The sequence below is a fragment of the Limtongia smithiae genome (genome assembly GCF_038497785.1).
Source record: "Limtongia smithiae strain NRRL Y-17922 unplaced genomic scaffold V1518scaffold_14, whole genome shotgun sequence".
NCBI lineage: Eukaryota > Fungi > Ascomycota > Lipomycetes > Lipomycetales > Lipomycetaceae > Limtongia > Limtongia smithiae.
In genome coordinates, this window is record NW_027117635.1 from 279,504 (window position 1) to 305,771 (window position 26,268).

General features: G+C 49.9%; 10 protein-coding genes across 10 annotated transcripts; 7 read left to right on the top strand and 3 right to left on the bottom strand.

Moving 5' to 3' along the window:
* Nucleotides 1–506: 506 nt before the first annotated feature.
* V1518DRAFT_125354 (Glyoxalase/Bleomycin resistance protein/Dihydroxybiphenyl dioxygenase) lies at nucleotides 507–2,308 on the bottom strand. The gene is made up of 4 exons (XM_066900701.1): nucleotides 1,497–2,308; nucleotides 1,338–1,441; nucleotides 934–1,288; nucleotides 507–883 (listed from the first exon to the last, which is right to left on the bottom strand). The coding sequence occupies exons 1-4, from the start codon at nucleotides 2,092–2,094 to the stop codon at nucleotides 852–854; spliced, it is 1,089 nt and encodes a 362-aa protein (XP_066757413.1). The 5' UTR covers nucleotides 2,095–2,308; the 3' UTR covers nucleotides 507–851.
* Nucleotides 2,309–2,849: 541 nt separating this feature from the next.
* On the top strand, nucleotides 2,850–4,363 carry V1518DRAFT_422704 (uncharacterized protein). The gene is made up of 4 exons (XM_066905518.1): nucleotides 2,850–3,436; nucleotides 3,496–3,841; nucleotides 3,897–4,017; nucleotides 4,082–4,363. Exons 1-4 carry the CDS (start codon nucleotides 3,140–3,142, stop codon nucleotides 4,281–4,283), a joined length of 966 nt encoding a protein of 321 aa, XP_066757414.1. The 5' UTR covers nucleotides 2,850–3,139; the 3' UTR covers nucleotides 4,284–4,363.
* A 1,293-nt stretch (nucleotides 4,364–5,656) lies between these two features.
* V1518DRAFT_422707 (major facilitator superfamily domain-containing protein) lies at nucleotides 5,657–7,660 on the bottom strand. Its single transcript, XM_066905519.1, has 2 exons — nucleotides 7,063–7,660; nucleotides 5,657–7,007 (listed from the first exon to the last, which is right to left on the bottom strand). The coding sequence occupies exons 1-2, from the start codon at nucleotides 7,326–7,328 to the stop codon at nucleotides 5,705–5,707; spliced, it is 1,569 nt and encodes a 522-aa protein (XP_066757415.1). The 5' UTR covers nucleotides 7,329–7,660; the 3' UTR covers nucleotides 5,657–5,704.
* Nucleotides 7,661–8,042: 382 nt separating this feature from the next.
* Nucleotides 8,043–9,338, top strand: V1518DRAFT_125390 (putative oxidoreductase C terminal-domain-containing protein). The gene has a single exon (XM_066900702.1). The coding sequence runs from the start codon at nucleotides 8,161–8,163 to the stop codon at nucleotides 9,325–9,327; it is 1,167 nt and encodes a 388-aa protein (XP_066757416.1). The 5' UTR covers nucleotides 8,043–8,160; the 3' UTR covers nucleotides 9,328–9,338.
* Nucleotides 9,339–10,034: 696 nt separating this feature from the next.
* V1518DRAFT_422715 (Ctr copper transporter) lies at nucleotides 10,035–10,913 on the top strand. The gene is made up of 3 exons (XM_066905520.1): nucleotides 10,035–10,595; nucleotides 10,643–10,738; nucleotides 10,791–10,913. Exons 1-3 carry the CDS (start codon nucleotides 10,252–10,254, stop codon nucleotides 10,837–10,839), a joined length of 489 nt encoding a protein of 162 aa, XP_066757417.1. The 5' UTR covers nucleotides 10,035–10,251; the 3' UTR covers nucleotides 10,840–10,913.
* Nucleotides 10,914–13,062: 2,149 nt separating this feature from the next.
* On the bottom strand, nucleotides 13,063–14,797 carry V1518DRAFT_125553 (uncharacterized protein). The gene is made up of 2 exons (XM_066900704.1): nucleotides 14,391–14,797; nucleotides 13,063–14,343 (listed from the first exon to the last, which is right to left on the bottom strand). Exons 1-2 carry the CDS (start codon nucleotides 14,581–14,583, stop codon nucleotides 13,268–13,270), a joined length of 1,269 nt encoding a protein of 422 aa, XP_066757418.1. The 5' UTR covers nucleotides 14,584–14,797; the 3' UTR covers nucleotides 13,063–13,267.
* Nucleotides 14,798–15,012: 215 nt separating this feature from the next.
* V1518DRAFT_407558 (uncharacterized protein) lies at nucleotides 15,013–15,473 on the top strand (the record flags this gene model as incomplete). The annotated part of the gene is made up of 3 exons (XM_066902003.1): nucleotides 15,013–15,136; nucleotides 15,198–15,247; nucleotides 15,300–15,473. 3 exons carry the CDS (start codon nucleotides 15,013–15,015, stop codon nucleotides 15,471–15,473), a joined length of 348 nt encoding a protein of 115 aa, XP_066757419.1.
* Nucleotides 15,474–16,186: 713 nt separating this feature from the next.
* On the top strand, nucleotides 16,187–18,486 carry V1518DRAFT_125539 (FAD binding domain-containing protein). The gene is made up of 6 exons (XM_066900703.1): nucleotides 16,187–16,694; nucleotides 16,746–16,856; nucleotides 16,910–17,054; nucleotides 17,107–17,261; nucleotides 17,313–17,470; nucleotides 17,525–18,486. Exons 1-6 carry the CDS (start codon nucleotides 16,302–16,304, stop codon nucleotides 18,384–18,386), a joined length of 1,824 nt encoding a protein of 607 aa, XP_066757420.1. The 5' UTR covers nucleotides 16,187–16,301; the 3' UTR covers nucleotides 18,387–18,486.
* Nucleotides 18,487–19,928: 1,442 nt separating this feature from the next.
* On the top strand, nucleotides 19,929–22,555 carry V1518DRAFT_422728 (uncharacterized protein). The gene is made up of 3 exons (XM_066905521.1): nucleotides 19,929–20,127; nucleotides 20,180–20,195; nucleotides 20,249–22,555. Exons 1-3 carry the CDS (start codon nucleotides 20,011–20,013, stop codon nucleotides 22,525–22,527), a joined length of 2,412 nt encoding a protein of 803 aa, XP_066757421.1. The 5' UTR covers nucleotides 19,929–20,010; the 3' UTR covers nucleotides 22,528–22,555.
* A 987-nt stretch (nucleotides 22,556–23,542) lies between these two features.
* Nucleotides 23,543–25,962, top strand: V1518DRAFT_435468 (major facilitator superfamily domain-containing protein). The gene is made up of 5 exons (XM_066906266.1): nucleotides 23,543–24,235; nucleotides 24,292–24,394; nucleotides 24,445–25,194; nucleotides 25,261–25,591; nucleotides 25,640–25,962. The coding sequence occupies exons 1-5, from the start codon at nucleotides 23,944–23,946 to the stop codon at nucleotides 25,868–25,870; spliced, it is 1,707 nt and encodes a 568-aa protein (XP_066757422.1). The 5' UTR covers nucleotides 23,543–23,943; the 3' UTR covers nucleotides 25,871–25,962.
* Nucleotides 25,963–26,268: the final 306 nt, after the last annotated feature.

Sequence of the window (26,268 nt, forward strand, 5' to 3'; positions counted from 1 at the left end):
CTGTGCCAAGGGCGTGCACTTTGCGCTTGTCCGTCCCGACTACTTGGCGGTCCTGAACAGTTTCCACAAAGTGCTGAACGAAGAGCAGTTATATGAATTATATGTGTCGAATCGTCCGAGTATGTATAGCTCGAGTTTATTGCGACAGTAGAGAAGAGCATGGCCCATCTCGCGACCAATTTGGATGCAACGGTATACCGCCAGCACGTTGCCTCCGCCTGATTATTCTACTCGACGAAAACAAAACACTTCCGTTGCGGTGCAGCTGAGGCTAATAGCTTAGCGCAGGGATAAGTAAGTATGTATCGTAGGTATCGGAATTAAAGTGAGCAACTCGGATTTAATCTACGCTGTGTTTGAATCTCTGCCTTCTACTTTCAAGTTAGAGACAGCAACTCTGTATACCAAGATCATCGTTGAACGATACGGTGATGACCATAGCTTTACATTAATTGGTGTATACTCAGGTTGGCCCCATCACTAGGCTCTGCCAGCACACAAGCGCCTGTTCCTGAAAATACGAATGCGACATTACACAAGGTGCATGGGACTGCCAATTGCGCAGATTAAGGTGGAGCGAAGCATGCATTCTGCGCGGAGAAAGGACATGGGCCACGCAAATATGTACTGAAGCAAGCGCCAAATCTGCATTATCATCAAAATCAAATTAGACAGCGAAAGAAGCAAGGCCACGGTCAGATGTAGCTCGATGTTGCTGTCATGATGGACTGGCCAAGTAATATTTGCTATTCATTATGCCCACAGACGAGATCCACCGTAGTTGTGTCATGGCACCTTCGTGAAAGACAGTCCACATCTGCGCACAACAATCTACAGAAATCAGGTACTAGTCACACTAGGAAAGTAGGCGGAAGATCAGGACCTGGATACAAGTTAGCTGAAGCCGTAAACCACGGTAAACATGAAACACACCCCACACGTGCAAACCATCCGGCGAAGCGGGAGACCTGTTCGGCTTGCTTCTGTTATCCACGAGATCGCCGTCGACGTAGTGCTCCAGGATAAAATTGGACGGGTCAAACCAGTAGTCAAAAATCTGGCTTCCTAGAATATGACGCCCAACACCCCAGCAGTTCTCGTAGCCCTTGTGACGTAGCCAGTCGTGGCCCAGGACTTGTGTATCAAAGTCGTGGGTTTCAAACGACGAGTGATGAACGTGGGATACTGGGCCTTCGAAGAAAAAGTAGCAATGGTGATCAACTAGTTCTTTGCCGCGATCGAGATGGAGAAATGTGATCACGTCCTGGCCAGATGAATCATACGAGGTCTGAAATATGGTTACCATTGAATCTAAACACGAGAGCTATGCTACTTACATCGCTGGGCACGAAATTGAAGCGAGTAGTATAAAACTTGTAAGTAGCCGCGAAGTCGGTAACACACATTCCAAAATGACCAAGCTTATGAATCGGGGATGGAGCTGCGCGCATTATCAGTATGCGTTGAAAGTCACTCAAATCGTCGATCGTGCTTACCCTTTTGAAACCGCTGGAACTGGTTCACGGCGCGGTGCTTGTTCGTGGGCTGTGCGGCCGTTAATGACGACCGAAAGTCGTTACCATGAGCAGTACATACGAAATTGAACACGAGCTCCGGCAACGCGGTGACATCTGCGGCATCTTGTCCATAAACCAAATGAAAGGGAAATCCGTCCACCGGATCATGAAATGTCACACACTTGCCTCCACCAGGGGCTTCGGTTAGTTCGTACACCGCAGACGCGTTAGGCAGTGTTTCCGACGCGTACTCAAGATCATCCAGAGACTCTACCACAAATGCGGCGCCACCAAACTCGTTTTCCGCGCCTTCCCTTGCGCAATACACGAATGGCTCAGAGCCATAGCCGCGATAATACGTGGATTTGCCGATTACCTTTGTGATCTGAAATCCAAAGTCTGCGAGAAACTCGTGCGCCTTGGCAATGTCGGCATGCGTATAGTAGACGTGTGCTATGCGCACGAGCGAGATTTTGCGTTCGGAGTTCGTCATGCCCATAGAATCGATGTCGTAAGCAAACAATGACGCTCGACAGACACGGCTACTCCTGGCGCTATATAGAGAAATTGGCGACATCACAAGTTGGGACAAATGCCATAAGTACCCCGCTTTCCTATTATCATTGACGGCGGCATAGCTAACAGAAAATGTGGAGATTCCGAGCAACCTGGCGGAGACATGACGGATGGCACTGTAGATTTGTGGGGAAATGCGGGGCAGCCGCGGGACGAGCGATGAGGACCCTGAGCGCGTGGAGCATCATCGGCGGTCGCGTCGTCGCGAACTATGAAGTAATCTCGAGACGTCGATCGTTTGACGAGTCAGCAAAGTCGCGACCGCATTTCCTAGTGCTAGATTACACGACACAGACTACCCTAGAACGAGAGAGCGACACTGCTCACTTTGCTGCAAGCCTGATACGTTTCCTGACGATGTCGACTTGTCGATCGCTGCGGACGCTGTGAAAGGTGGTTCTGGATTGATCGCCAGCGGCGCCCCGAGCTGATCGAATAGCGTAAAAACACAGCGCACTCCTTATATTCCTTGCAGACAACATGCTCTGCAACGCGCTGGCGATGCAACTCACCTCTAGAAATAGATCAGTCTGTGATCACAGTGTGTATGAGTTCCTGTGCTGAGAGCGCACACTCGAGCGTCGGGGCCGAAGTCGGTGCCAGATTCGTACGGCAGATTACCCCACAGATTCTGGTGTGTGTGGCCGCGTGCCGGTACCCATGATAATTCTCGTGGCGGTGACATCGCGAAAGATCCAAAATTGGGGCGCAACCGCAAAGCCCCCCCGGAGCCGCAGGAAGAGCCCATAGCCGACAGGCGCGCAACGACGAATTGCAAAGTGCAAAAGTGGCGATCACGGCTCCTTTATCTGCTTATTACAGGTGAACACATTCTGGCTAGCTCTAGTGTCTGAGTGGCTTTGAAAAACGGTCGTAGGTCGAGTGGAGATGTGGTGGAGATGCGGTGGAGACGCAGTTGAAGTCGTGTTCGCGGAGGCCCCGCCCGGATGCCCCCGCCCTGCGCCGGCTAAACACAAGCGCGCCTTCTCCCCTCCGCGCCGCCTTATATCCCCACCGCCAGCCCAGCCAGTCTCTGCGATGAAATCATGACCATACCCCGTCTCCTCGGTTCTCCTCTGCGCCGTCTCGCTCTCAGCCCTCGCTCTACCACTGTTCGAAATTTCGCCTCCAGTTCCCGCCTCAGCATGCTAGCACCCAACTGGACGCACCTCATTCGCTTCATAGCCGACGAGGACTCGCAGACGCACCTCGGCCAGGTCGACGCGACCAAGTATCCCGACGTGGGCCTGTCCATCTTCAACGGCGAGAAGGTCGAGGCCAAGCTTGTCACTGGCTCAATCTTCGACGGAGTGGTTACCGATAAGACCATGCACGTTCAAACGGCGAGTTAGCATTACGCAGAGAATTTTCTACTGATCGCTGCTAATCATGCTTGCTACAGCTTCTCTCGCCGGTTGCTATGGAAGACGTCCCAATCATACGCTGTCTCGGCCTGAACTACCGCGACCACGCGCGAGAGGCAAACATGGCGATCCCAGACGTGCCTGTGTTGTTCATCAAACCACGGACTTCCCTCAACGGTCCGTACCCGGCGAAGGTCAACATCCCGAAGCTGGCACAAGACGGAACGTCGGATTATGAGGCCGAGTTGGCGGTTGTACTCTCAAAGTCCGGCAAGGACATTTCTGCCGAAGATGCATGGGACTATGTTCTTGGATACACGGCAAGCAACGACATCTCGGCGAGAACGCAGCAGTTTGCCAATAGCCAGTGGGGCTTCTCGAAAGGTGCGTGCAAGAATTCGTGGAACAGAATGTTGCAGTCCTAACGTTATCTATTTAGGATTTGACGGCGCTGCGCCGATTGGTCCGACCTTGGTCTCGCCTGCTGCGATTCCCGATCCGCACGTTCTCCAGATTCGCGCCTTGCACAATGGCGCAATCGTTCAGGACTCCAATACCAAGTATGTATCTTGTGCCAGTATGCCGGAGATACTATGCGTCAGATTCTAACTCCTGTGACTCCAGGGAGATGATTTTTGGCATTGCGGAGACCATTGCTTTCTTGTCACAGGGTACAACGCTGGAGCGCGGTACTGTGATTCTGACTGGCACAGGTCCTGGTGTTGGCTTCATGCGGACGCCGAAGGTTGTACTGAACGACACTGATGATATGCGGGTAGAGATAGAGAAAATTGGCACTCTCATCAACGAGATTTGGTATGAGTAGACAGCAGCTGCGTTCGGTTTTGTATTTGTGTTCGACAGAAAATGTACCAGTGATTCAATAGTTCTATCGCTATAACAGACTTGTTGAACATCGAGACTGAAAACTTTCATTATACGCACAAAATTTGCACTCTTGATTTCTTCGTCTAAGAGGCTATATTGCCGGAGGATAGCAGAACCATCACGTGCAAAATCATGTTTATTCGAACCCAGCTTTACAGCTAATTCAGTCAACCATCGCATCGACGTGCACGAACACGACGAGTGGCGCTGATCGCAACAAGGATGAAGTAGACGAGATGATTCTGGGCGATTTTTATGATCGTCCCGATAGCTTAGAAAACGGTTATTATCCATAGCAGCCAGCGCAGTGGAAATTATAGGCTTCCTTACGGCGGGAGCCAAGAGCCGACAGGACCCTCAGTGGATGCTCACTCGCCGTCGCGTAGAAGTTAGCCCTGTGTGTGTGCATGTTTCTTGGCTCTTTGGCTGGAGTAGTACTGAGCAAGGAAACGTTCGCGTAAATGGTTCTACTGAGTAACGTGAGTACTCAGATCACCGCCGACAATTGTGGTTAGTTTAGCCCACTACTTACAGAACTACATTCATTGCCCGCAGTATTCCAATATCTTTCTTACTTGGATCGGTCAACTTGATTGGCTGACTACTGAGCTCGATCGTGACCTCGTTATGCTGTTCTACCAGAGCAACCGACTTGATCACTCACTAATCCATGCTGCGAGTTTAATGGTCCAGGTAATTATCTTACATGCCGCTTCACAGTGCTAGTGAACAAGCTTGGCCACCAGTTTAACCATAGCTAAGTTCGCAGTTAATGAATCGTTGAGCGCCCCTGAAACTCTCTAGCAGGGTTAGCGGCATTAGTCATTTGATTAGATTACACAACTAACGCTCCTTCTGTAGCGATATGGGTTCGGTAACCATCACTAATTTTGAACGAGTAGCCGTTAACTAAATCTCGCTACAAGCAGCAAGAAGAACTAACCGGACGTTGGGCACTAAATTTCTCGACAAATTTTCGTGTAGATTCGGATGATCTAACTACCCGCAAGAACTGACAGCATCGCGCACCATAATACCGAGCAAGTTGGCTCCCGGTCGCAAATTAATCAGCAACAATGGCCTTCGACCTTCAATCTTGGCAAACGGCTGCGAAGCGTCACGGGGACGCCGAGCGCTGCTACCGCAATAAAGAGGGCCAGGGGCAAATTAATTTTGTCGTGTTTGTACGCAAGTTATCCTAATTTTGCGACTTTGCGACTTCGCGAGTTGCTCCAGACTGTTTGCGCTCTCCTGTTGTACGTGTATCGCGACAGTGCGAGGACGTGTGTTTCTGCATCTACTGTGGCTCTGTGAAAGGAATAACAATCAATTAAACATTAACACGCTTTAGGAGTCTAACTAGTAAGGGAATCTGAAGCCAGTGGAGCCATCCATACCGTCGACCTTGTATCCCTGCTCAAGCCTCTTATTGGCACGGATGATCTGGAAGCGCATGACAACACAGCCCACCATGGAGAACACAGCAAAGCAGAGACATAGGGAGAAACCGGCAACAAACTTCGGCGAGTCTCCGGTCGTAAACAGGTACGCCATGAACACGTTCGGTAGGTTGAAGCCGATGTTGATAATGGCGATGGCGGCCGCGCGCTTGATGGGCGGCTGGTTAAGCGTGGAGGTGACCCACGCAAAAGCGACACCCCAAGAATTGTAGATCTGGAGGAGAATCATAATAGCGACATAGCGGGGCGCAGTCTTGGTGGTGGCAAGGCCGATGGCGAAGCCGACCACGGAGAGCGCCGGCCCCCATACCATGTGCCAGAAACGCTCCTGAGTGCGGTCGGAGTGGAATGAGTTGGAGTAGCATGTGATGGCACAGAGAATCCAAGGCGGGGCAGTTAGAAGAAGCGTCTTGGAGTACGTGTAGCCAAGAGATTCGACGATGGTGGGGAAAACGGTGTTGATGGACGCAGTGCCGGCGATACAGAACAAAATCTCGATAAAGTTGAGGACCTTGGGATCCCGCAGGGCCATGATGACACCTTGTTTGGCGGTGACCACGGTGCGTCCTTCCTCGCACTCGTCCTGCTCCTGTTCCGTGAGCTTGACGTCTTCGAGTAGTCGCATAACGCCAACAAGGCGCTCCTCCTTGGTGAGCAGCCATCTTGTGTTCTGCGGCAGACTGGGCAAGAGCATAATGGCAATGAAGCCAACGCCGACAGTCGTAACTCCCTCGATGATGAAGAGCCATCGCCAGGCAGCCTTGCCACCGACGCCGTCGAGATTCTCAACCACGCCGTAGGCGATGAATCCGGAAAACGCGCCGGAGATGAAGCTACCGAGAACGAAAATGGAGGAGCGCTTAGCGATCTCTCCGCGCGTGTACCAGCAAGACAGGTAGTAGATGACGCCGGGATAGAAGCCAGCTTCGAACGCGCCGATAAGTATACGGAGGACGATAAGCGGGCCAAAGCTGTTGACCTTGGAGATGAGCGTCGTGAAGATGCCCCACATGATCATGATAAAGGGGAGGTAGTAGTTGGGGCGCGTGATGCGCGCGAGGATGAGGTTGGAAGGAATCTGCATGAGAATGTACGACACAAACATGATGGACACCACACAGGAGTACTCGGTGGAGGAGAGCTTGAGGTCATCGACGAAGGTGGACAGCTTGGCGGCAGCAATGTTGTTGCGATCGAGATAGCTGCGGGAGTTAGCGCGGTGCAGGGACGAATGTCAGTCCGGAGTGCCAAACGTACTTCAGAATGAACAGTATGACGATGAGCGGGAGCATGGTAAAGTCAATCTTGCGGACGAGGCGGCGCTCGATGGCGCGTCGCTCCGCCGTGCCAGGGGCAGGAATCTCGACGCCGGCGTATTCGCCGGCGAGATTTCCGAGCACAGCGGCCACCTCGACATTCTGGACAACCGGTTTCTCGGGAAGCTCGTCGGAGCTGAGAGCCGCCGCCGGAACAGGGACAGTCTCCTGGGGAATAGTTTTCTCTGAGCGCGCGTCGTCTGCCATGGCGAAGGTGGATGATGGACACGGAGGATGCGACAGGGAAGGGGGTCTTTATAGACCAGCGGCTTCATGATGGCGGGGGTGCGCAGGGGCAGTGTGGGGGGAACGGGGCTAAGCGCGATCAGGCGACAAAGACCTTGTGTCCGACCCTGAACGGTGTTGTCTAGCCGCGTCAGGCTTCACCGTGTCTCACGCGGGTATGTATCTGTAACTGGGGCCGGATAATTGATGACCCTGCGCAGCCCTAGCCCATTTCCGGCACTCTGCCCACATGCGTGCCGCCGCAGCGACGCCACTCTGAGAGGTCGGTGCGGGGCCCCGCACTGAGGCCGCTGCCGCCGCGGCGCGCGTCGCCGCCGCCGGCTTCTTGCCTTACTTGGCTAGGAGAAGCGTTCCTCGAACCGCCTGTCCGGCGGAGCGGCGGAATTAGAAGACCTGGTCAGTCGTCGGCGCGGCTAGACAAGACACGTCGCCGCCACGGGGCGCACCTTCGACGACTGTCGTCGTGCAGTGACGTTACACGCAACTGCATTCGGCGAAATGGTCGCGTGCGCCGACGCGTCTTCGTCCGCACTCGAGAAACTGCTACAATCCGCTAGTGCAAACACGTCTGCGTGGATGTTCGGGCCCCTGACTGTCGGCCACTGCCTGATGGAGACAGGCCCCCCACGAGCGACGGCCGAGTGCGGAAGCGCAAGCGCATCGCAGACTCGGCAGGCCAAATAGCCGACCTGCTTCTCCGTTCTGTTCACGCCGGCGGGCCCGAGCCGTCTTAAGAGCACTGGCTCCCGCTCACTCCACTGCGGAACAGGTCCCAGCACGCCACTACTCCAACATGGCGACTCTGAACGTGCTGTATATCGGCGCAGGCAACATCACCTTCGGCAACGACAACGTCCTGTGGAACCACTCCCTCCGCGTCGAGCGCCTCCTCGGATCGCATCTCCGTGTGGTTGCCATTATCGACCCCGACCCAGTCCGCGTCGCCCATGTCCTCGCGCAGAAGGCTGGCTCGCCCGCCGCAGATGCGTACAGCTCAACAAAGCACTTTGCCAACCTCGACGAGGGCCTCCCGTTCCTCCTCACCGCGGAGATAGACCTCTTCATCCTCGGCGTGCCGCCGCTCTTCCGCGGCACTGAACTGCCCGGTCGCGACCTCGAGCTTCAGATCCTCAAGCACTTCGGCACGAAGCCTACCATCTTCATGGAGAAGCCTGTCTCCGCAACGCGTCCGGAAGCGCCGCTGGGCGTGGCCAAAATACTGACCGATGCCGGCATGGCCATTGGTGTGGGATACATGATGCGGTATCTCAAGGTGGTGCAAAAAGCAATGCAAATCATCCGCGAGAACAAGCTCACTGTCACCTGTGTCGTGCTGCGATACGCTAACGCGTATCAGAAAGTGCGCAAGGTCGACTGGTGGACAAAGTCACAGCAGGGCGGCCCGATCATCGAGCAAGCGACGCACTTCTGCGATCTCGCGCGTTACATCGGCGGCGACGTTGTCATGGACTCCGTCAAGGCCTCTGCGCTTGAACACGATGAACCCGCTGGAAAGCTCGCCCACCAGGCCATCGACGAGTCCAAGATCCCGCCGTACGACCGCATCCCCCGCGCATCCGCTGCCATCTGGAAGTACGATTCCGGCGCAATCGGTTCCCTCGTCCACGTCGTCGCCCTGCACGGTATTCGATTTTCGAACGAAATCGCCATATACGCCGACGGCTACCAGTTCCGTCTCCGCGAGCTATACACCGTGCCGACTTTATACGTCCGCGGTCCAGAGAGCGATACCGAAGAGTCTGTGTTCACGTATCCGGACGACGACCCATTCCTCAACGAACTTTATACCTTCATCTCGGTCGCCGCGCGCCGGTCCGGCAAGAATATCCCGCTCGACGACGCCGCGCTTGCATCGCCAGAAATTCTCACCAGCTATGACGACGCATGTAAGACTTTTGCGCTGACCTGGAAAATTCGCGACGAAAGCGAAAAGAAGTAGTGCAGGATATTGTTAGTTGTCTTAATTAATTGCATGATGTGTCATGCCAATCTTCTCTTGTATAACGCCATTGTTCTTGCGAGCATGTAATTTACTTGTACGCGGCCACACCATGCACAACGCTGTTTCTCTAACTGCCACCAGTATTTTGAAAGTCATTGTGTTGCTTTGTCCGCATAAAGTCCGTTGCTCGTTAATAAGAACGTAAGCGAAATGCGAAACTTTCATGTTTATCCGGGCCTGTCTTGCGTCGCGGCGCGCAATTAATTAATTTGGTGGCGATCATGAGATGCAATGACTTCCCTCCATAGCATGCCGGTCAACGAGTTAACTTCGATATGTGTGCGCTATGTTAACTGCAACGATGTATCTGCACGACGTTGGGTCGGCCCTTGTCGGGTGAGCTTGAACCGCTAAACGAGAACTGCGCGGACGCACGTGCTTGGCGTGACTTCACCACCGCACACGCACGCCCATCGGCACAGGTTGAGCGCTTTAGCGCCAGAATCCGCCTCTTTTTCAGGGCCCTTAAAATCATCGCGTTCTGCATAGAAGGGCAGTGCACAGGGTGTGATGGACGCAACGCGGACTTGCATCGCAAACGGGAAGCCCGCCGCACTAGCTTAGCCCCGCTAATGTGCTCAAAATTGCTCCATTTTGATCTTGGCAGCCAGCCATATCGCCACGCCGACTTGCTTTTCACGACTTATATATCTCCGCTGGCGATGCCGCTGTGTCTATAAGACGGTTCTTGTCGCTTCCTGATTTTCTGTCCTCCACTGCCTCTGTGAATAGCAAACACAATGGCCCTTGTCGAACGCATGGACATGTCGTCCTCCTCCTCCACTACAACCTCGAGCTGCCAGATTTCTGTACGCTGTCTTATACTTTCGCTTATTAACACGTCCTCCGCTGACTTGTCAGATGTTATGGAACTGGTATACCATCGACTCCTGTTTCATTGCGCGTTCATGGCACGTCAAAACTCGCGGCATGTTTGCCGGCTCCTGTATTGGCGTCGTCTGCATGGTTGTTATGCTCGAGTTCCTCCGCCGTGCAGGTAAGGAATACGACCGGTACATCGTCCGACAACACATCGCCAAGTATCAGCAGCAGTCCGCAGACTCAGCGAGCTCGAGCAGCGAGAAGTGCTGCACGCCTGCTCCCGGCAGCAAGAAGGTTGCCCCATTCAAGCCGAGCATTCTTCAGCAGCTCGTGCGCGCTGGATTTCATCTGCTACAGTTCGCGCTCGCGTACTTCATCATGTTGTGAGTGCCCTATTTGCGAGCTTGTGTACACCGACTAAACGATACAGGCTCGCGATGTACTACAATGGCTATATAATCATCTGCATTTTCATTGGCTCGTACCTCGGCGCGTTCATCTTCACGTGGGAGACGATAAGCCTAGAGTGAGTGCATCTTTTTTCATATGTCCATTTGTGGGGAGCTAACTGTCTCTAGGGCATCGTCAACGAGTGTTGCGGAGGAAGCTACCGTGTGCTGCGGTTAGATGACAACTGGAGAAATAGAATTTGTGAAAGAGGATGATACAATAATACAATAATATAATTGGCCGATTAACCATGAATTTTTGCACTCTTCCCTTCATCTGGTAACTTCATCTTCTAACCCTCGGTGTCATCGCAAAGACCTCGGCATGTAGATACGCATGTGTCATCGCACATGCGTCGCTTCAGCGTATTTCCAAACACATCCACAGTAGTAAAGTATCCAGCAAAATATGGACCGGCTTTGTTATGCTATGCTGTAGTGGAGGATAGATGGAAACTCAAAGGGGCATTCGGGTAGCAGCATTGGGGCTGGCTTGCGACATAGAGTATTGAGCAGAGAACCAATCGCAATGTCAGATTCTAATATCAATTAAATCCGCTTGTCTTCCTGGCTCTAATATGTCTTATTTGCGCGTCATATAATACAGGCCTGTGTATCCTGCGATTGTCTGCACATGCAAGCTTCACCTAGCCAGGTGGGCCATATGTCAGATCAGTGCATTTGCTCTATTAAACACAAGAGGATCGCTTACAGCAACTGAGAGTACGTCATTCATCAATCGCCTGAAAGCTGTTGCAGCTATGTCACTCACTGCAAGACCCTGCATCCAGTAAACAGTTCGGTAGCAGCGGCATCTTCACTGGATCACAGTCCAAGATCCTCCGAATCAGAGCCTTCGGATGACTTCCTTCTTCCTTACTAATCCCGAAGTTGGCTTCATCAACTATCTGTTCCATAGTCTTTGGCTCTTCATCTCTCTCCACCCCTCCTTCATCCTCCTCCACTTATTCCCTCATACGGCCATGCAGCTTCTTGTCTTCTGTGCAGTACCATGGAGATGTTTCCCCTTGCTGGAACAGGTCATCTGTGAGCATGCCAATAATAGCAGAAAGCTGCAAGATAATGATAGCATCATCAAAGTCGTCGTTGCTGTCCACGTAGAAGCAATGTTGCCCTGTGATGAACCATACACCAAACAACCAAAGCTCATGATATCAAGAAATTTGCCATTGGTTTCATTGCAGAAAATGAGCTCAGGTTCACGGAGACCAATTGACATAATATTCGTATCTGGTGGATCACCAACAAGGTAGGCGTGTCACAAGAGGTCAGTATAGGATTAGCAAGAAGGATAAGCAAAATGAACCAGCATTCATATCAACAGCTTGATTTTCAAGCTCATCTCAGAGCATACGAAGTTCACAAGAAGCCTTGCCTCACATACTTCGTCGCCCACGTGTCCTCATTGCCGTCCAATATTGGGAGCTTGGCTACTGTCGTATTCCAACCATTCTGATCAATAGCGTAGATCAGCTGCAGCCGCAGTATGTCTTCTGGCTCAATACTGATATTATTCAACTTAACTATCATATTCCCTTGGTAAACGTCTGCAGGAGAAACGCCAAGTTCATACAGAATGAAAGTGATTGTAACGCTTGCTTCCAAATATGCTTTCCCATATATAGAGTGATTCCTACTTGTATCTATCTCCTTGAGCTGAACAGGTAGCTAATGAACTAACAGATTCAAGTTAGGACTCATCGGTTCAAAGACTAGGCATTTGTGAATGCCATTAGGCCAGTGAACTTCAAAGTAATGTATTAGCTACATAATATACTTTGATGCCTGCACCTTCAGGTGTCAAGGATATAGCTGTGGTTCATATAGCAGAGATCTACCTGACTACTAATCAGCTAGCCAATGCGATCAGCGATATAATTCTTACCTTTCACAAGTGCTTCAATTCTGTTCATTCCAAGGCTCAGTGAGTGGATAGGGGCACGGACGATGTGAAGACATAGTTGAGCAACCGCAATGCACAACTTGGCAAAACGGAGACATGGAATCGCGATGCGCATGTGTATCGCGTGGGCCAATGGACTATCATACCGGCTGTTCTCCGATCGACATATTTATCTGCACTGGATAACTCGAATCCTGGAACTTGCATGCCTTGTTTGTGCCCATGTGACTTGTATCGTGCAGTTGCATCCAAAGTGCTTGTGCAGATTCTAGAGTTGCTATGAATGACTTTGACTAACTATCTGCTATTTTTAGCAATTAAATATTGTCTAGCACTGATTTTCAAAGCCAACAGTGCGAGCTTTGAACCCCAGTGGTAACCCACTTCAAAATCAGTAGCATGGAGCAACAGCAGCAGCAGCGCTACAATATAGACAGTACATGTGCAATTGTTAAGTCCCGCAGATTATGCATTACAAGAATGACTTGCGAGTTACTGGTGCTGAAATTTGGTCAATTAAATGCTGCCTTCCTGATTTGAGTTCCTGGGGCAAGCAGACGAGCTAACCTTCTGCATGTTTTCCATTCTGATTGGCAAAAAGACAATATTGAAAATTCGAAATTGACTAGTGAATTGAAGCTACGCAGAGCACAACAGCTAAACTTCACAATTGTACACGCATTCACCACACGATGTACGTTCCATTTGCGCCTTCGACTGGAGGGATTAATGGACGCAGTGCCATGCCATAATCGCCCGCGTTTGGCGTACGCAGCAGAGTGTGAATGTGAAACTTCTTTGGCTCCGAGTTATTGAGAAAGACTCCAGAGTGATGGTCAAATTCCACAACGATGACCGGGCTCTGGATGCGGTAGTAGAACGGGTCTTCAACGCCGTAACCGCCGATCCAGCAAAAGTAGGTTTCAGACTCGTATTTGCGCACTTTTTTCAGATGCACTGAGCGAGCCTTGTGCGGTAGGAAAAGAAGGTATTGCTCCAATATGTCGTAGAGAAGATCTTTTTGTTCGTCGGTAAACATAGACACTGAGATTCCTTCGTTAGGCACAATGCGGTTGTCGCGGTACGCACCACACACATGTCGCTGATCGTCCTTATTCCATCGTCCCTCTGGCATGGTAGGATCGTACATGAGTTTATAGATCTGAGCCTTCGTCTGAAGATCCGACGGTAGACTCTGCATGAGCTCCAGTCCAAGTTTCTCCTCAACGGACAAGATGTGTATGCCAGCGTAAGGACCGCTGTCAATCAAGTTTGGCTCGGCTCCGGTAAACCAAGGAGAAATCACAATTTGAGATTTGTAGAAAAACACGTTGAGGCAGAGGTGATGGCCATAGAACTGCCATCCCCAGGGCCGAGAGATGGACGGACTGCCGAAAATAACAAAATTGTACGACCATTCGTTCATCACGGCAGGCGCACCCACGAGATCACCGAGAAAGCCGTTGATGCGCATAGCGGCGAGGGCTTTGTCGAAACCCTCTCGCGAGAGAGTCACTTGAAGAATTTTCATGATGGCGGTGCGGACCGGCTCTTCAACGTCGTCGAGTCGCAGGCCCTTGTTGCTCAGTAGCATTTCTGGGTTTGACCACGTCCGCCATTCAGGTGAGTCGATGTGGTACGAAATTTTTTCTGTCTGCTTGCTGTCCAGCAGGTCCAGTAACTGGAGGGCCGTCGCGACGATCTCTTCGATTTGCACCTGCTCATCTTCAAGTTCAAAGAGACCAGGGACTACAGTTCCTATGTTTTGTTAGTCAAGATATTTGTGAAACATAGATAAAGCATACCGTCTGTAGTCACCCCTTTGAACGGCTCTCGAAAAAGCTTCAGCCAATGGATATAGAGCGCGTGCAGCCACGGTGGCTGCTTGTTCGTCTTGAAGTCGTCAGCGTATTCATATGCGTCCTGCTCGGCCATAGTTGTGAACCGCTTGAGAGTCAAGTCAGGCAAATACTGCCTGTAGCCCTTTTGTGCCGTCATTTCTCCCGGTGACTGGTCTCAATTGCACGACGGACGAGATGCTCGCAATGCTCGCGGACACTGCGAGGCTCCGCCCAGGATATAACGCGGCAAGTACGCGGATCTACACCCCAACATTCCATGACGGCCTAGACTGCGTCCGCAAGCGTAACGAGCGCCGGCTGTGGGGAAGCGCACAACTCGGAAGCGCAAAACTCGGAAGCGCCCCGAGCCGGGACGGCGTGCATATGGGGATAGAGTTTGGCGGTCGTACTCACTTGATGTGGCCTTGCTCTGAGCTTCCCCGCATGAGCCGCACAGCGGAGACCGGAAGCAGCCGATGTTCCAGTAAGGGCCGCATGTGCCGGCCCCGATATATTCTTCCTGGCCACCTCGAGGTCGTGGGCGGCGCACCGTCATCTCCTTACCGCGGTCTCGACATCTGAAAAAATGGCATCTCCTCTGCTGCTCGTGACCGTGAATAACGCGCCGGAACGCGCGCGTCGACTGATTCCTCTCGTCCTTGCGAATCTCAGTGGCCAGTACAACATTGTTCACGCCGCCAACGTTGCGCGTGAGTCTTCTGTTTTGTTTGATATATTTGGATGGATCACTGGCTTACCGCGAGGTGTTAGGCCTCTCCGACGTTGCTGCTGTCGTCGAGGCTGTCCAGCCTGATCTCTTGGTGAGTTCTCAGAATAGAATGTGTTAGCTCTTGCTGACGGCCACTATCTTAGTGCTGTGCATCGATGTGGACTCAGGAGGAAAGCGATAACGTTCGAAAACTTGCAAAACAACTTGTGCCTAAGGTGAAGACCGCGGCAATCCCTCATGGGCTGCAGATTGAGAAGGGCCCTAACGCCGTTGTCGACTTTTTGACTGAGGAGCTCCCGCATGTTCTTAACTCGTAAACGCGCAATAAGAAATCTGTGCATTTTACGCTCGTATACACGCAGCTGAGTATTATGATGTTTGTTTGGTAGATCGTTGTAGGCTTTTTTCACAAGTCAACCTACTAACGATCTCGGCTTTCAACTCCGTTGATGTATATGCTAGTCAGAGATTCTAAAATGCCACTTCAGTTTCGTATTATTTACATGTTGCATTATGTCCTATTTCAAACACTTGATCGGACAGTGATAGGGTACTGGTTGAGAATTATGAGTGCCGGCTATTTAAAGTTCTGATACGTGCAGATTATACGATGTGAAGACCATTATTTTTGCTGCAACTTTGGGATTTACTTCAGTATCTAGCTATATTTTCGAGTCTGTTAATGGATCATGAATCATATTTGTCATAGCTAGGTACAATCAACAGCTGTTCCATGTTTGACATCCATGGTACGGAACTGCACAACAACTGCAAGTGGTAGCGGCGTCAGTATCCAAATACGGCGCAAATTCGGTAGACCGCTGGCAGTGCTGCCCCACCACAATTACTCTCCACGTGCTGTCGCGCCCAGCAATAGTGATTTGTTTACTACTGGCGTCATGACATTGAATTAAGCGATGAAAGATTACAAACCCAGTCTTGGATGTTTGACCGAGCTTCCGAGGCCCAGAGCGCATTCCGCACTGCCTCCTCTCTCTGGGGTCCAATATTTTAATATCTCGCGGATGAAGTCCACGAGTCTTGAGCTACTCCAACGATTCCGCTTAGCATTTATATAACCACGAGACTTCTTGTTCAAGTTGCTCATTGCCCCTCTACTTTTGGAAGAAGATTATCGAGCCGTCATGCCTCTAGACTTGTTCAATATCTCGAACTTCGGCGCCGGCACACATGAGAGTCAACATGGTCTGACACCAGTTGTCTGTGTTCCGGTGCTTATCATTGGAGGTGGCCCAGCGGGTCTATTTGAGGCATACATGTTGTCCAAACTCGGAGTGCGTTCATTGATTGTCGAGCGCTACGAGACTCGCTTGGCTGCTCCTAAGGCCCATGCGTTGTCGCCAAGATCGCTTGAAATTTGTCGTCAATTCGGTCTTGATATCAACCAGATCCGCGGTTTTGGTACCAACCGCAAGGACGCGTACTGGGTGAACTTCGTTACCAAGCTTGGTGGTGTACATGTTGGACGACTTCCATACGAGCGCATGGATCCGAAAGTTCTTGATGCAACCCCGACGGTATTGTGTTTCTTAGGTTCCTTGCCTTTTTCTTATGTTGATCGAATTTAGATGATTCACAACGTACCACAACCGAAATTTGAAGAAATTATTACCGCTGAGCTGGCTAGCAACAAACAGGCGGAAATACGAAAGAATCACTCATTTGTCAGTCTCCAGCAGGTATTTACTTATCGATACGGAGATTATGACTACAATGATTCTGATGAGAATAGACTGCAGACAAGGTCATTACCAAGATTGAAAACAGGACAAACGGATCCGAATACGAAATATGCTCGCAATACGTTATTGCATGCGACGGTGCTCGAAGTAAAGTGCGGAGCTCTCTTGGCGTCGTGAGTGACGGCGCGGATTCTTGTGAGTGATCTTGCGCTCTCTCATGATGTTTGCATACTGACGCAGGTTGTAGACGAGACGATGATGACTATTCATTTCAGCGCTGATCTGCGTCCAATCGTCGGAGAAAATGTTGGCATGCTTCACTGGGTCATGGATCCTGAAGTGTCTGGTTTTATTATCGGCTACGATTTATCCGACAATCAAGTACTGATCTGTAACTTTAATGTAAGTGAGATCAAGCCTTGGCATCATCGGATATGTTAGTGACCGGTATAGCCTAAAGTACATCCTGTTGACACATGGGACGAAGCGCTCTGCCGAAAGACTGTAACCGCTGCAATTGGACAGGAAACAAAGTTTGAAGTACTCAGCTACCGACCATGGGTTCTCAGCCGCAAGGTTGCGCAGGCGTACCAGATTGACCGAGTGTTCCTGTAAGGATCTCTGCGACTGAAGCAAGTTAAGACTGCTTACTAATAGCGTCATAGTGCGGGTGATGCTGCTCATTCCTTTCCACCAACTGGCGGTCTTGGCCTGAATTCTGGATTAGGAGACGTCCACAATCTGGCGTACAAGATTGCCGCCGCATTGCAAGGCTGGGGTGGAGAGCGAACTCTCCAAAGCTACCAGTTTGACCGGCGACAGGTGGCGTTAGTGAACTCAGCTCAGAGCATCAAGAATGGGCAGAAGATATTCGGTTTTTTGAAATCACTTGGCGCGACGGACCCAAACGTTGCGACAGCCCGCCAGAACCTGTATGCAACGATTGCTGACCCTGCGGCACAGCCAGCGATAGAACAAGGCATCGAGAGTCAGCGCGAGCACTTTGATAATCTCGGTCTGCATATCGGTTACGTCTACGGCGATAGAACGATTCCCGAAAACGCATCCGTGTTTCAGCCTAAATTTGTTGTTGGTGCACGCTTACCTCATGCATGGATTGCTCTGCCATCAGAATCAGACATTTGCGCGAAACTGCCGGCGATAGATTCATCCTATGCTACAGAGTTAAGTCCCGAGGAGGTTGCCATAATGCAGTACTCGACATTAGATCTGTGCCCCTTCAATGCTTTTGCTCTGATTTACGACTACGCGTATGAATCGCACTGGCGCGGCGTACTATCTGCTGTCCAAAATGGAATCACTTCTAAGGTGAAGTTTGCTCCGGTAGCACACGGTAGTGACTTCAGATTGCAGCCGACACCAGCTGGCAAGTTGTGGTTGCAGTCTGCACGACTTCAGCAAGGGATTGCGCTCTTGGTTCGCCCGGACCAACATATCTTGGCAGTGCTTACTCTTGAAAATGGGAAGCCAGACTTCTGTTACCTTCTCGGGGCACATCTCTCATAGACATGGGGAAGTTGTTGAGTTACTCATACTTGTCGTTTTTGAAAAGTTTACTGTGCTCTTATCATTCCACTTTTTCGAAGCTGATATTTGAATCGTGAAATACAAAGTTGTTCGCGTAATAATCTTGAGCTGCTTAGACCATGCGTTGAGCCGCTGCTGCTTGGCGTTTGAATTACAGGCCACAATTTCAATTGTGGACAATTTTCTATTTTGCCAAATGGTTGTAAACCGAAGGGCTTGAGTCATGAGACTAGGCAAGACAGAAAATTAATTGGTCATGATTTATTGCCGGATGTGGGTGCAAATCCTAACGGCCCCACATGCTGCCACAGTCCGTGTAGGATTCTGACTCTATAATCCATGCAAGCACAGTAGCTACCACAATGTATTTGGCTCTCTAAAATTCCTTGCACGCAATATGGGAACTGATTTGTGTTCTTGTGAGCAAGCCTGATAGCTCCCGGGATCAGTTTTGCCTGTTGACTTCGTGCTGGTAACCTCTCTGTTTTCGCCCCGTTGCAGTTAGCGGACAGGAGTGGAGTACAAAATCCGTAAACCAAAATTAATAGAAGTTAGATGGGCAAATAATGTGGATAAAGGGCTAGAGGATGGTATGGACTCAACAAGAGGATTGGAGTATGCAGGCTTGGGGGAATGTAGTAGAAGAGTAGGAGAGGCGACCCTGAGCGAAGAATTTACAGAACCCACAAACCAAAACAAATACAGATTGGATGGGCGCAGAGAGTAGATCAACGACAGTATTAAATGAACTTGAATGAGCTTGAGGGCAACATTCATAGAGAGAGCTAGAGAAGGCAAGGCAGAGAGCGATAGAAAAGAAAACACGAAAAGTCTGTGGGGCGGGCGACAGAAGAAGCAGGAGAGCGGGATGAAGGAGTGGTACTTCGTGAATGATGAAAGAACCGCAAACCAAAACAAATACACACAAGATGGGCGCATAAAGCAGATCAAGAACAGTATGAGCGCGTGAACCACAGAATAGAATGAAGGGTAGCGAACATGGGGAGTGTTGAGGAAGATAAGGCGGAGGGCAGTAGAGAAGCAAAAGTCGAAAATTCTGAAGACGGTCACCAACAGAGGGAAGCAGCGGCATTAAGGAATGGCAGGCTGTTGCGGAGAGAAGGGAGAGAGCCATTACAAAGCGCAAGAGTATGGGCAGTAGAATTCAGTAACTAGTTTTTAAGTGGAGCAGGATCAGATGGCTGTCTTCTATATGCTAAATGTTCTCGGATCTCAGTCCAAGTGGCAGTTCTATGCATGTCCTGTAATACTAACACTTAGTCCATTGCCTAAATAGAAGTGACATGGCATGGTCATCTCTTTCAACCCTTCGGGCACCCCACCTGCGCGGGCTCATGTGGCGCGCATTCTTTCTTGCCGTACTAGTACCTCACGTGCCACTAGTTGGCTCGTTTGTTGTCTTGCATACGGGAGGCCCCGGCCATCGGGCTCAGAAATAAGCTTTGCCAAAAAAAAAAAACAATTTCTGGGCTGCGGCTTCTCCACGGCCATCGAGGAAGTGTGGGGTATCAAAGACCACGGCTATCTTAGAAATGTCCATCACAGTCGCCCCGCTTCCCACCTCCCCACCACAGACTCCCACATGTCTACACTCCGGAGCAGTAACCAAAGCGGTGGCCTTCGTAAGCCTGCGACGGGCCATCGCAGGTACCTCTGCTGGCTGTGTCCGGACGCATTCACGAAGGCGGAGCACCTCCACGTACGTGCTATAGGCGTGCGAGCGAGAGCATTGAGCTGAGATGATTCTATAGAGACACGAACGCAGTCGTATGGTTTGCCTTCCTGCATTCTTGAATTCACGCTACTGATCGTTACTTCAGACTTAAATGACAGATCTTATTCTTGCCCGGTATGCAGTAAATGCTTCGGTCGCCGCGACGTGCTTGTTCGCCATGTTCGAATTCACAACAAACCTTCGACTTTAGCTGAAAGATTCTCTGCGAATCCGTCGGAAGAGCCACACACATCAATCCCGCCTGTGTTACCAAGTACACTACTAAGAGCAGACGACATTGTGGCCGAATCAGCTACAGTACAACCACAAGGCGCACCGCCGGTGTCACTCATTGCGACTCCTTCCAGCGTGGCTCCGACATTTCCAGGGTTATCATCGTATGAAGCCGCGGCGGGACCAACTACGCATGTCGCAGCAGCCGCAGAAGCAACAGTAACAGGAGCAGTAGTAGGAGCAGCAGAAGCAACAGACGATGAAGAATTTGGACAATCTAGTGGAAATATTTTGGAGATGCTGCTAAATGAGTTCAGCGGCAACTGGGCCAGTATGTTACCTGTTCTGCAGTATGATAATTCTGTTGCGGCAACTGAATCGACAACGCGCGCAGCTTCCCTACATGCAACAAGCACTCACGCACATCCAGAGATTGGTGTGATCAGTAATAATCTGGGAGAAGACTCGAATAGGAACTGTCCGCCTCGTTTGGCCACGTCGCCCTTGAAATCGTGGGATTCTCAGGCTGTGCAGCAGACTAGCAAGCTTGTTCGAGATATTTCGACTGGCTTGACATCCGAAATTGAATCACTGGGCCTCACTTCAATTTTTCTCGATGCTTGTCTACATTCTTTCTTCGAACACTTCATTCCCTCATTTCCGGTGTTGCATCGCCCGACGTTCGTCGTTGGGGACTGCATTGCGCCACTGTTACTGAATATATTTGCTGTTGGATCGCTATTCTTAAGTGCAAAAGATGCTTTGCATAAGGGAGAGATGCTGTGGCGTTTGGGTCACATCGCTGTTGCGACATCCTGGCCTACGTTGATAACTCACGCAGGATCGCGCGACTCATGCAGTGGCGTTCAGCTTGTTCTGACCGCGCTGCTAGGCCAGACATACGCTAATTTTTCTGAAAATAAGCATCTGCGGATGACTGGACAAATTTTCCACGGGTTAGGATTTTACTGGGCCAGACAAAGTGGCATGTTTGACATGGCGGGTCAAACAAGCTGTGATTTGCCATTTCTTGGCGGTCTGTCGGAATTCGAGTGCAACGAACAATGGAGGCTCTGGGCAGCTAAGGAAGTACTTCTCCGTGCGATTCTCGGTCACTACATGCTTGATGGACAGATATCACAGTTATCTGGCCAAGCTGACTGTTCTAGAGCGGTTACAAACTTCATATGTGTGCCTACTTCGGACCGCCTCTTTGCGGCTACTACATGCGAAGAATGGGCCGCCGCTATTGAAAACTCAGTTCCTGAGCCGGACGTTGCTGTAAAGTCATTTCGGGAGTTATTTGTTGATCTATTCTCCCCGAGTCCAGTCATGTTTGTGTCGTCGTTGTCAAGGTTTTCCACTTCTGTCCTTCTTGAAGGTCTACAGTCACTGGCTGCGGACATCAATGAAGCAGGTGGTCCTGCTGTCGGTACGCCAACACGTGAGGGAGTAGCTCGAGCGTTGTTACGATTACTGCGTGATAGGCTTGTTATGCTACCTCAGGGAAATACTCAGGAAGACGTCAACGTCTCTGTCGAGACTACAGAACTGCTTATTCGATGGCACACTATCCTACTAAATTTGGCGATGCCTACTCGCATGCTCACGGATTTTTTGTGCCAGAAATGTAGCATCGACCAACCGCTGCAAGCGAGTTTTAATTATGGAATGCCGTTAACCGCTGCTGGATTTGATGTGAAGAAGTGGTCTGGTGATGATGCCGATGCTCGCCGTGCGCTCCTTCACGCAATCGCGATTCAACAATTGATATCTCAACTTCCTTTGGGACGGTCAAATGCAATTCATCTTCCGTCGAGCTTGTTTGCTGCGACGACTATCTACACCACATTTTGTTTGCATGGCAGGTCTGCAGCAGTCATTCCGGCGGTGCACCGCTGGGAAGATGTTTGGGGAATCAATCTTTCGGACGCAATGGCAGGTGACGACTTTGCTGGTCAAGATCGGGCTGTCGCGCTGTACCTGCAGGGTCAACCTCCAGCAGGAGCGACTACAACGAGATTTGATTTGATTCACGAGCTAAATAAAGCGCAAATGATAATGGCATCAGCTACCTTCCGTTGGGGAATTTGCAGAGTGATGAACGATTTAATAGGCAAGTGGACGGAACTTTTGGGGGGGCACAAGTGAGTTTAACAAAGTTATGTGCTCTATAGGGTTGCTGAAAGATAAATAACGGTGCTGCAGTGAGTAGCAGAGATTATCGTAGTAAAGAGAAATTATTACTTCGGACCTCAATTCCCTTGGTTGGTTTGAACGGCTAAGGAATAGCAATAGTAGCAGCCGTACGGCCAAAGTCTACACTATACGTAGGGTTCGGCAAGAAAACAAAATGAGGAATGATTTTTGTAAGGTTTGTCCATGTGAGCGATATAACACCAAAGCTAACGGATCCGCCGGACGAACGGAACTAAACAGCCTCATAGTGCGGCCGCGACAATTTCCACATTTGTGGGGTAGCACCGAAGATCTATCCACTAAGCTATGAAGTCATGACGATCCATGATTGTTGCGAACATGCAAAGAGGATACCGTCATGTAACTATTGCTCTGACAAGCCTTTCGATTGGTTCTAGAGGGCCGCTGTGTTGGGGCTAGACAGGCCGATATGTGTGTTCCGCTTCACGGGACCAGACTTTCTACCTATATTCCGGTATTAAGTCGAAATTTGTCGTGAGTTGGTCGATCATCAACTTCCCCAATGTGATTAAGATGATCAGTGGAGCGTGGGCTGATCCCCGCGAGCAGTCCATCACAGACCATCACTGCATCAGGTGGCTGGTACCATTTATATTAGTTTAATTTTTTGCGAAGTAACTAACCAAATTTAATATTTTTTATTATTCCTCTATATAAAATTATTAATAATCATATTAAATATTTCATTCCAGCTATAATATTCATTCCTATTTCATTTCTACTTCTTTTTTCACTTATATCTCGTTTTTATTATCTATATATAATCGAAGAATCGTCTACGGTGCTGCTCTTTAACATTTAATTACAAAAATTAAAATGCTCAGATTCTTTTATTATTTCTCTCCAGTGCGTTGTTACCCTATTCATTAGAGAGGAGTTATTGTCAAGCCAATTATCCGGTCATTTTAAATGTCGCCACGGCATCATTTCGCATTCTCCCATTACTCGGCAGCATTTTTCCATGAGGACAGAAAGTTTGGACCAATAAAATAACACCCGAACGCTGGCGAACGCTAACTCCTCATGTTAAGAGAGCCGAATACGGTTATTTCCTTCAGCAGAAGGCTTGAAACAAGTGGGGACGCGCGTGCCCCACCGCCCCGATGAGCGCGAGTCTAGGGAAATGCGGGGAATACGGGCTTCACGTCGACCCTCCCATTGACGCTCACCACCTTTGCCCGCCGTTGTTAATTGTCGGAGATAGAGGGCCCAGTCCGGGGAATCAGTTATAGAAAAATGCCTATATAATACCTCTGCCGTGGACACACGCATGGTTGAGCGCTCGTTGTCGATCCTTGCCGCGCTTTCATAACTTGCTTGAGGCCGGACGGGCTTGACACTATCACCATGGACGTTACCACAGACGATATGGCAATTGACGTGCTGCGATCTGTCTACAAGGCTGCGCCTGGCACAGAGATTCTTATGGACGAAGGCGAACCGGGAAAGACTGCGAAACTACTTCATAAATACCAGCATGTTTTGCACGGTGACTCTCGTATACTACTGGTCCCGCAGCCATCTCTGACAGATGAGAATGATCCTCTGCGGTGGCCGAGATGGCTCAAATGGGCGGTATTACTCAACGGCATCTTGTATGCATTCAATGGAGCCATGACAGGCCCTATCATGGCCGCAGGTGAGGCCATATCATCTCTATACAGTGGTATTAGTTCAGAATTGATGTTTCATTAGGTATGGAGAACTTGTCGGAGGTTTTTGGAGTGTCATTCGCCAAATTATCGTACGCCAATGGCGCGACCTTGATATGCCAAGGAGTTGGCAACGTATTGTGGATGTAAGTTGAATATGCCAGCTGCAGTGAACGGTTCTGTGCTAAATATCAAGCCCATTTGCTGTCAAGTACGGCAGACGGCCGGTATACCTGACTTCAAATGTCCTGACAGGCATTGCATGTATCTGGCTCGCAATAGCGTCAAAGAAGACTTACACTCTATTCCTCCTCGGGCGCACTTTTCTTGGTTTCTGGGAGGCTCCGATTGAATCGATTGTGCCTAGCACAATAACCGACATCTTCTACTTGCACGAGCGTGGACAAATGGTGTCTTGGTATGGTCTCTCTGTGTTGGGTGGCAACGAGATTGGCCCACTTGTGTCAGCATTTGTTATTCAGTACTTGAGCATGACCTGGGCATTTTACATCGTTACCATCTCCATTGGCGTTAGCTTGATTGGAATGATTTTTATTATGCCTGAGACGATGTTCACTGGGTACCGTGCTGTGATTACACCTGTTGAAGATGAAGAACAGGAAGAGAAGGATCGCGAAGCCACGTCTTCTGCGAACAACGACGTTACACAAACGGAGCATCCTCAACCGCTTGATGTCATTGATGAGAAGCTGAACTACGATCACCGAGAAGAAACAGGATCCCACATCATTCCAAAGAAGTCCTATCTATACAATCTAAGACCCATAGTGACTGTCAATCATGATGTAAGTCTTTGGAAGGCCTTTCGACGGCCTTTTGTTCTTTGGCTTTATCCGACAGTGTTGTGGCCGAGCGTCGTCTACGGAATGTCTCTGGGATGGAACGTTCTATTAGGTGTCATAGTCGCACAGCTATTTTCTGCTGCGTAAGTCATCCTAGAGAGATCTGTATCGAGAGATCTGTATCGCATACCTTCTAACATCATATCTAGGCCCTACAACTTCACTTCTGCGGACCAGGGCCTGGTCTTCATCTCTCCGTTCATCGGTTCCTTGACTGGCACGTACATCTGCGGTCCGATTGCAGACCGTGTCTCAATTTGGTACACAGAGCGAAATCATGGAATTCGAGAGCCCGAAATGCGTCTTCCGAGTTGCTTAATTGCCGCAGTTTTCACATTCTCGGGTGCACTCATATCATCACTGACATACACACACAAGACACACTGGGCTGGACCTGTCATTGGGTTTGGAGTTATGGCTGTTGGCCAGCAGATGGGAGCGACAATCGCCATGTCCTATGCGTTAGAGTGCCATCGAGAGGTACGTAGTTATCGCCTTGTCTGATTGTTATGATCTAACCTGGAATAGTTGTCGGCAGAGCTGATGGTCACGATATCCTGTCTCAAATCACTTGTTGCATGGACATGGACATGGTGCGGCAATGACTGGCTGACTAGCGGAGGACTCATACAGATGTATATGGTAATTACAGCGATCAATGCTGTAGTCTATTCGGGCTATTTGATATTTATGTATAAAGGCAAGACTATTCGGCTGTGGATACGTGATAGGGATTTTTTAACAAAGTTTAATGTGTGAGCAATCATGACTTCACATTACAGACATATATTATGGTGCTGAAACGTCTTTGTGCATCGTTGAAATCCGAATCGTTATCCACGAAACATATGTTAACGCTAACTTTTGTTTGGCTGTAGATCCTCGCAAAAATTTCTTCTAGCCAGATTTTAACCACATCCACGTGCCAGCGGCTCTATTTTGCCGACTGCCTGACCGGTCCATCAAGCAGATGAGCTTTGTATTATCAACAGGCGGTCCACAAGCTCACTTGCTTGCCACATTCATGTTCTTGGATGATATTGCAATGCCTCTTTCTATCTTCAAATACGGTATGACAGATATATGGGAGACGTCAACGGCGAAATGCGAAGACTTGGACGTCTCTGATCCAATATGAGGCAGGTCAACTCGGGACT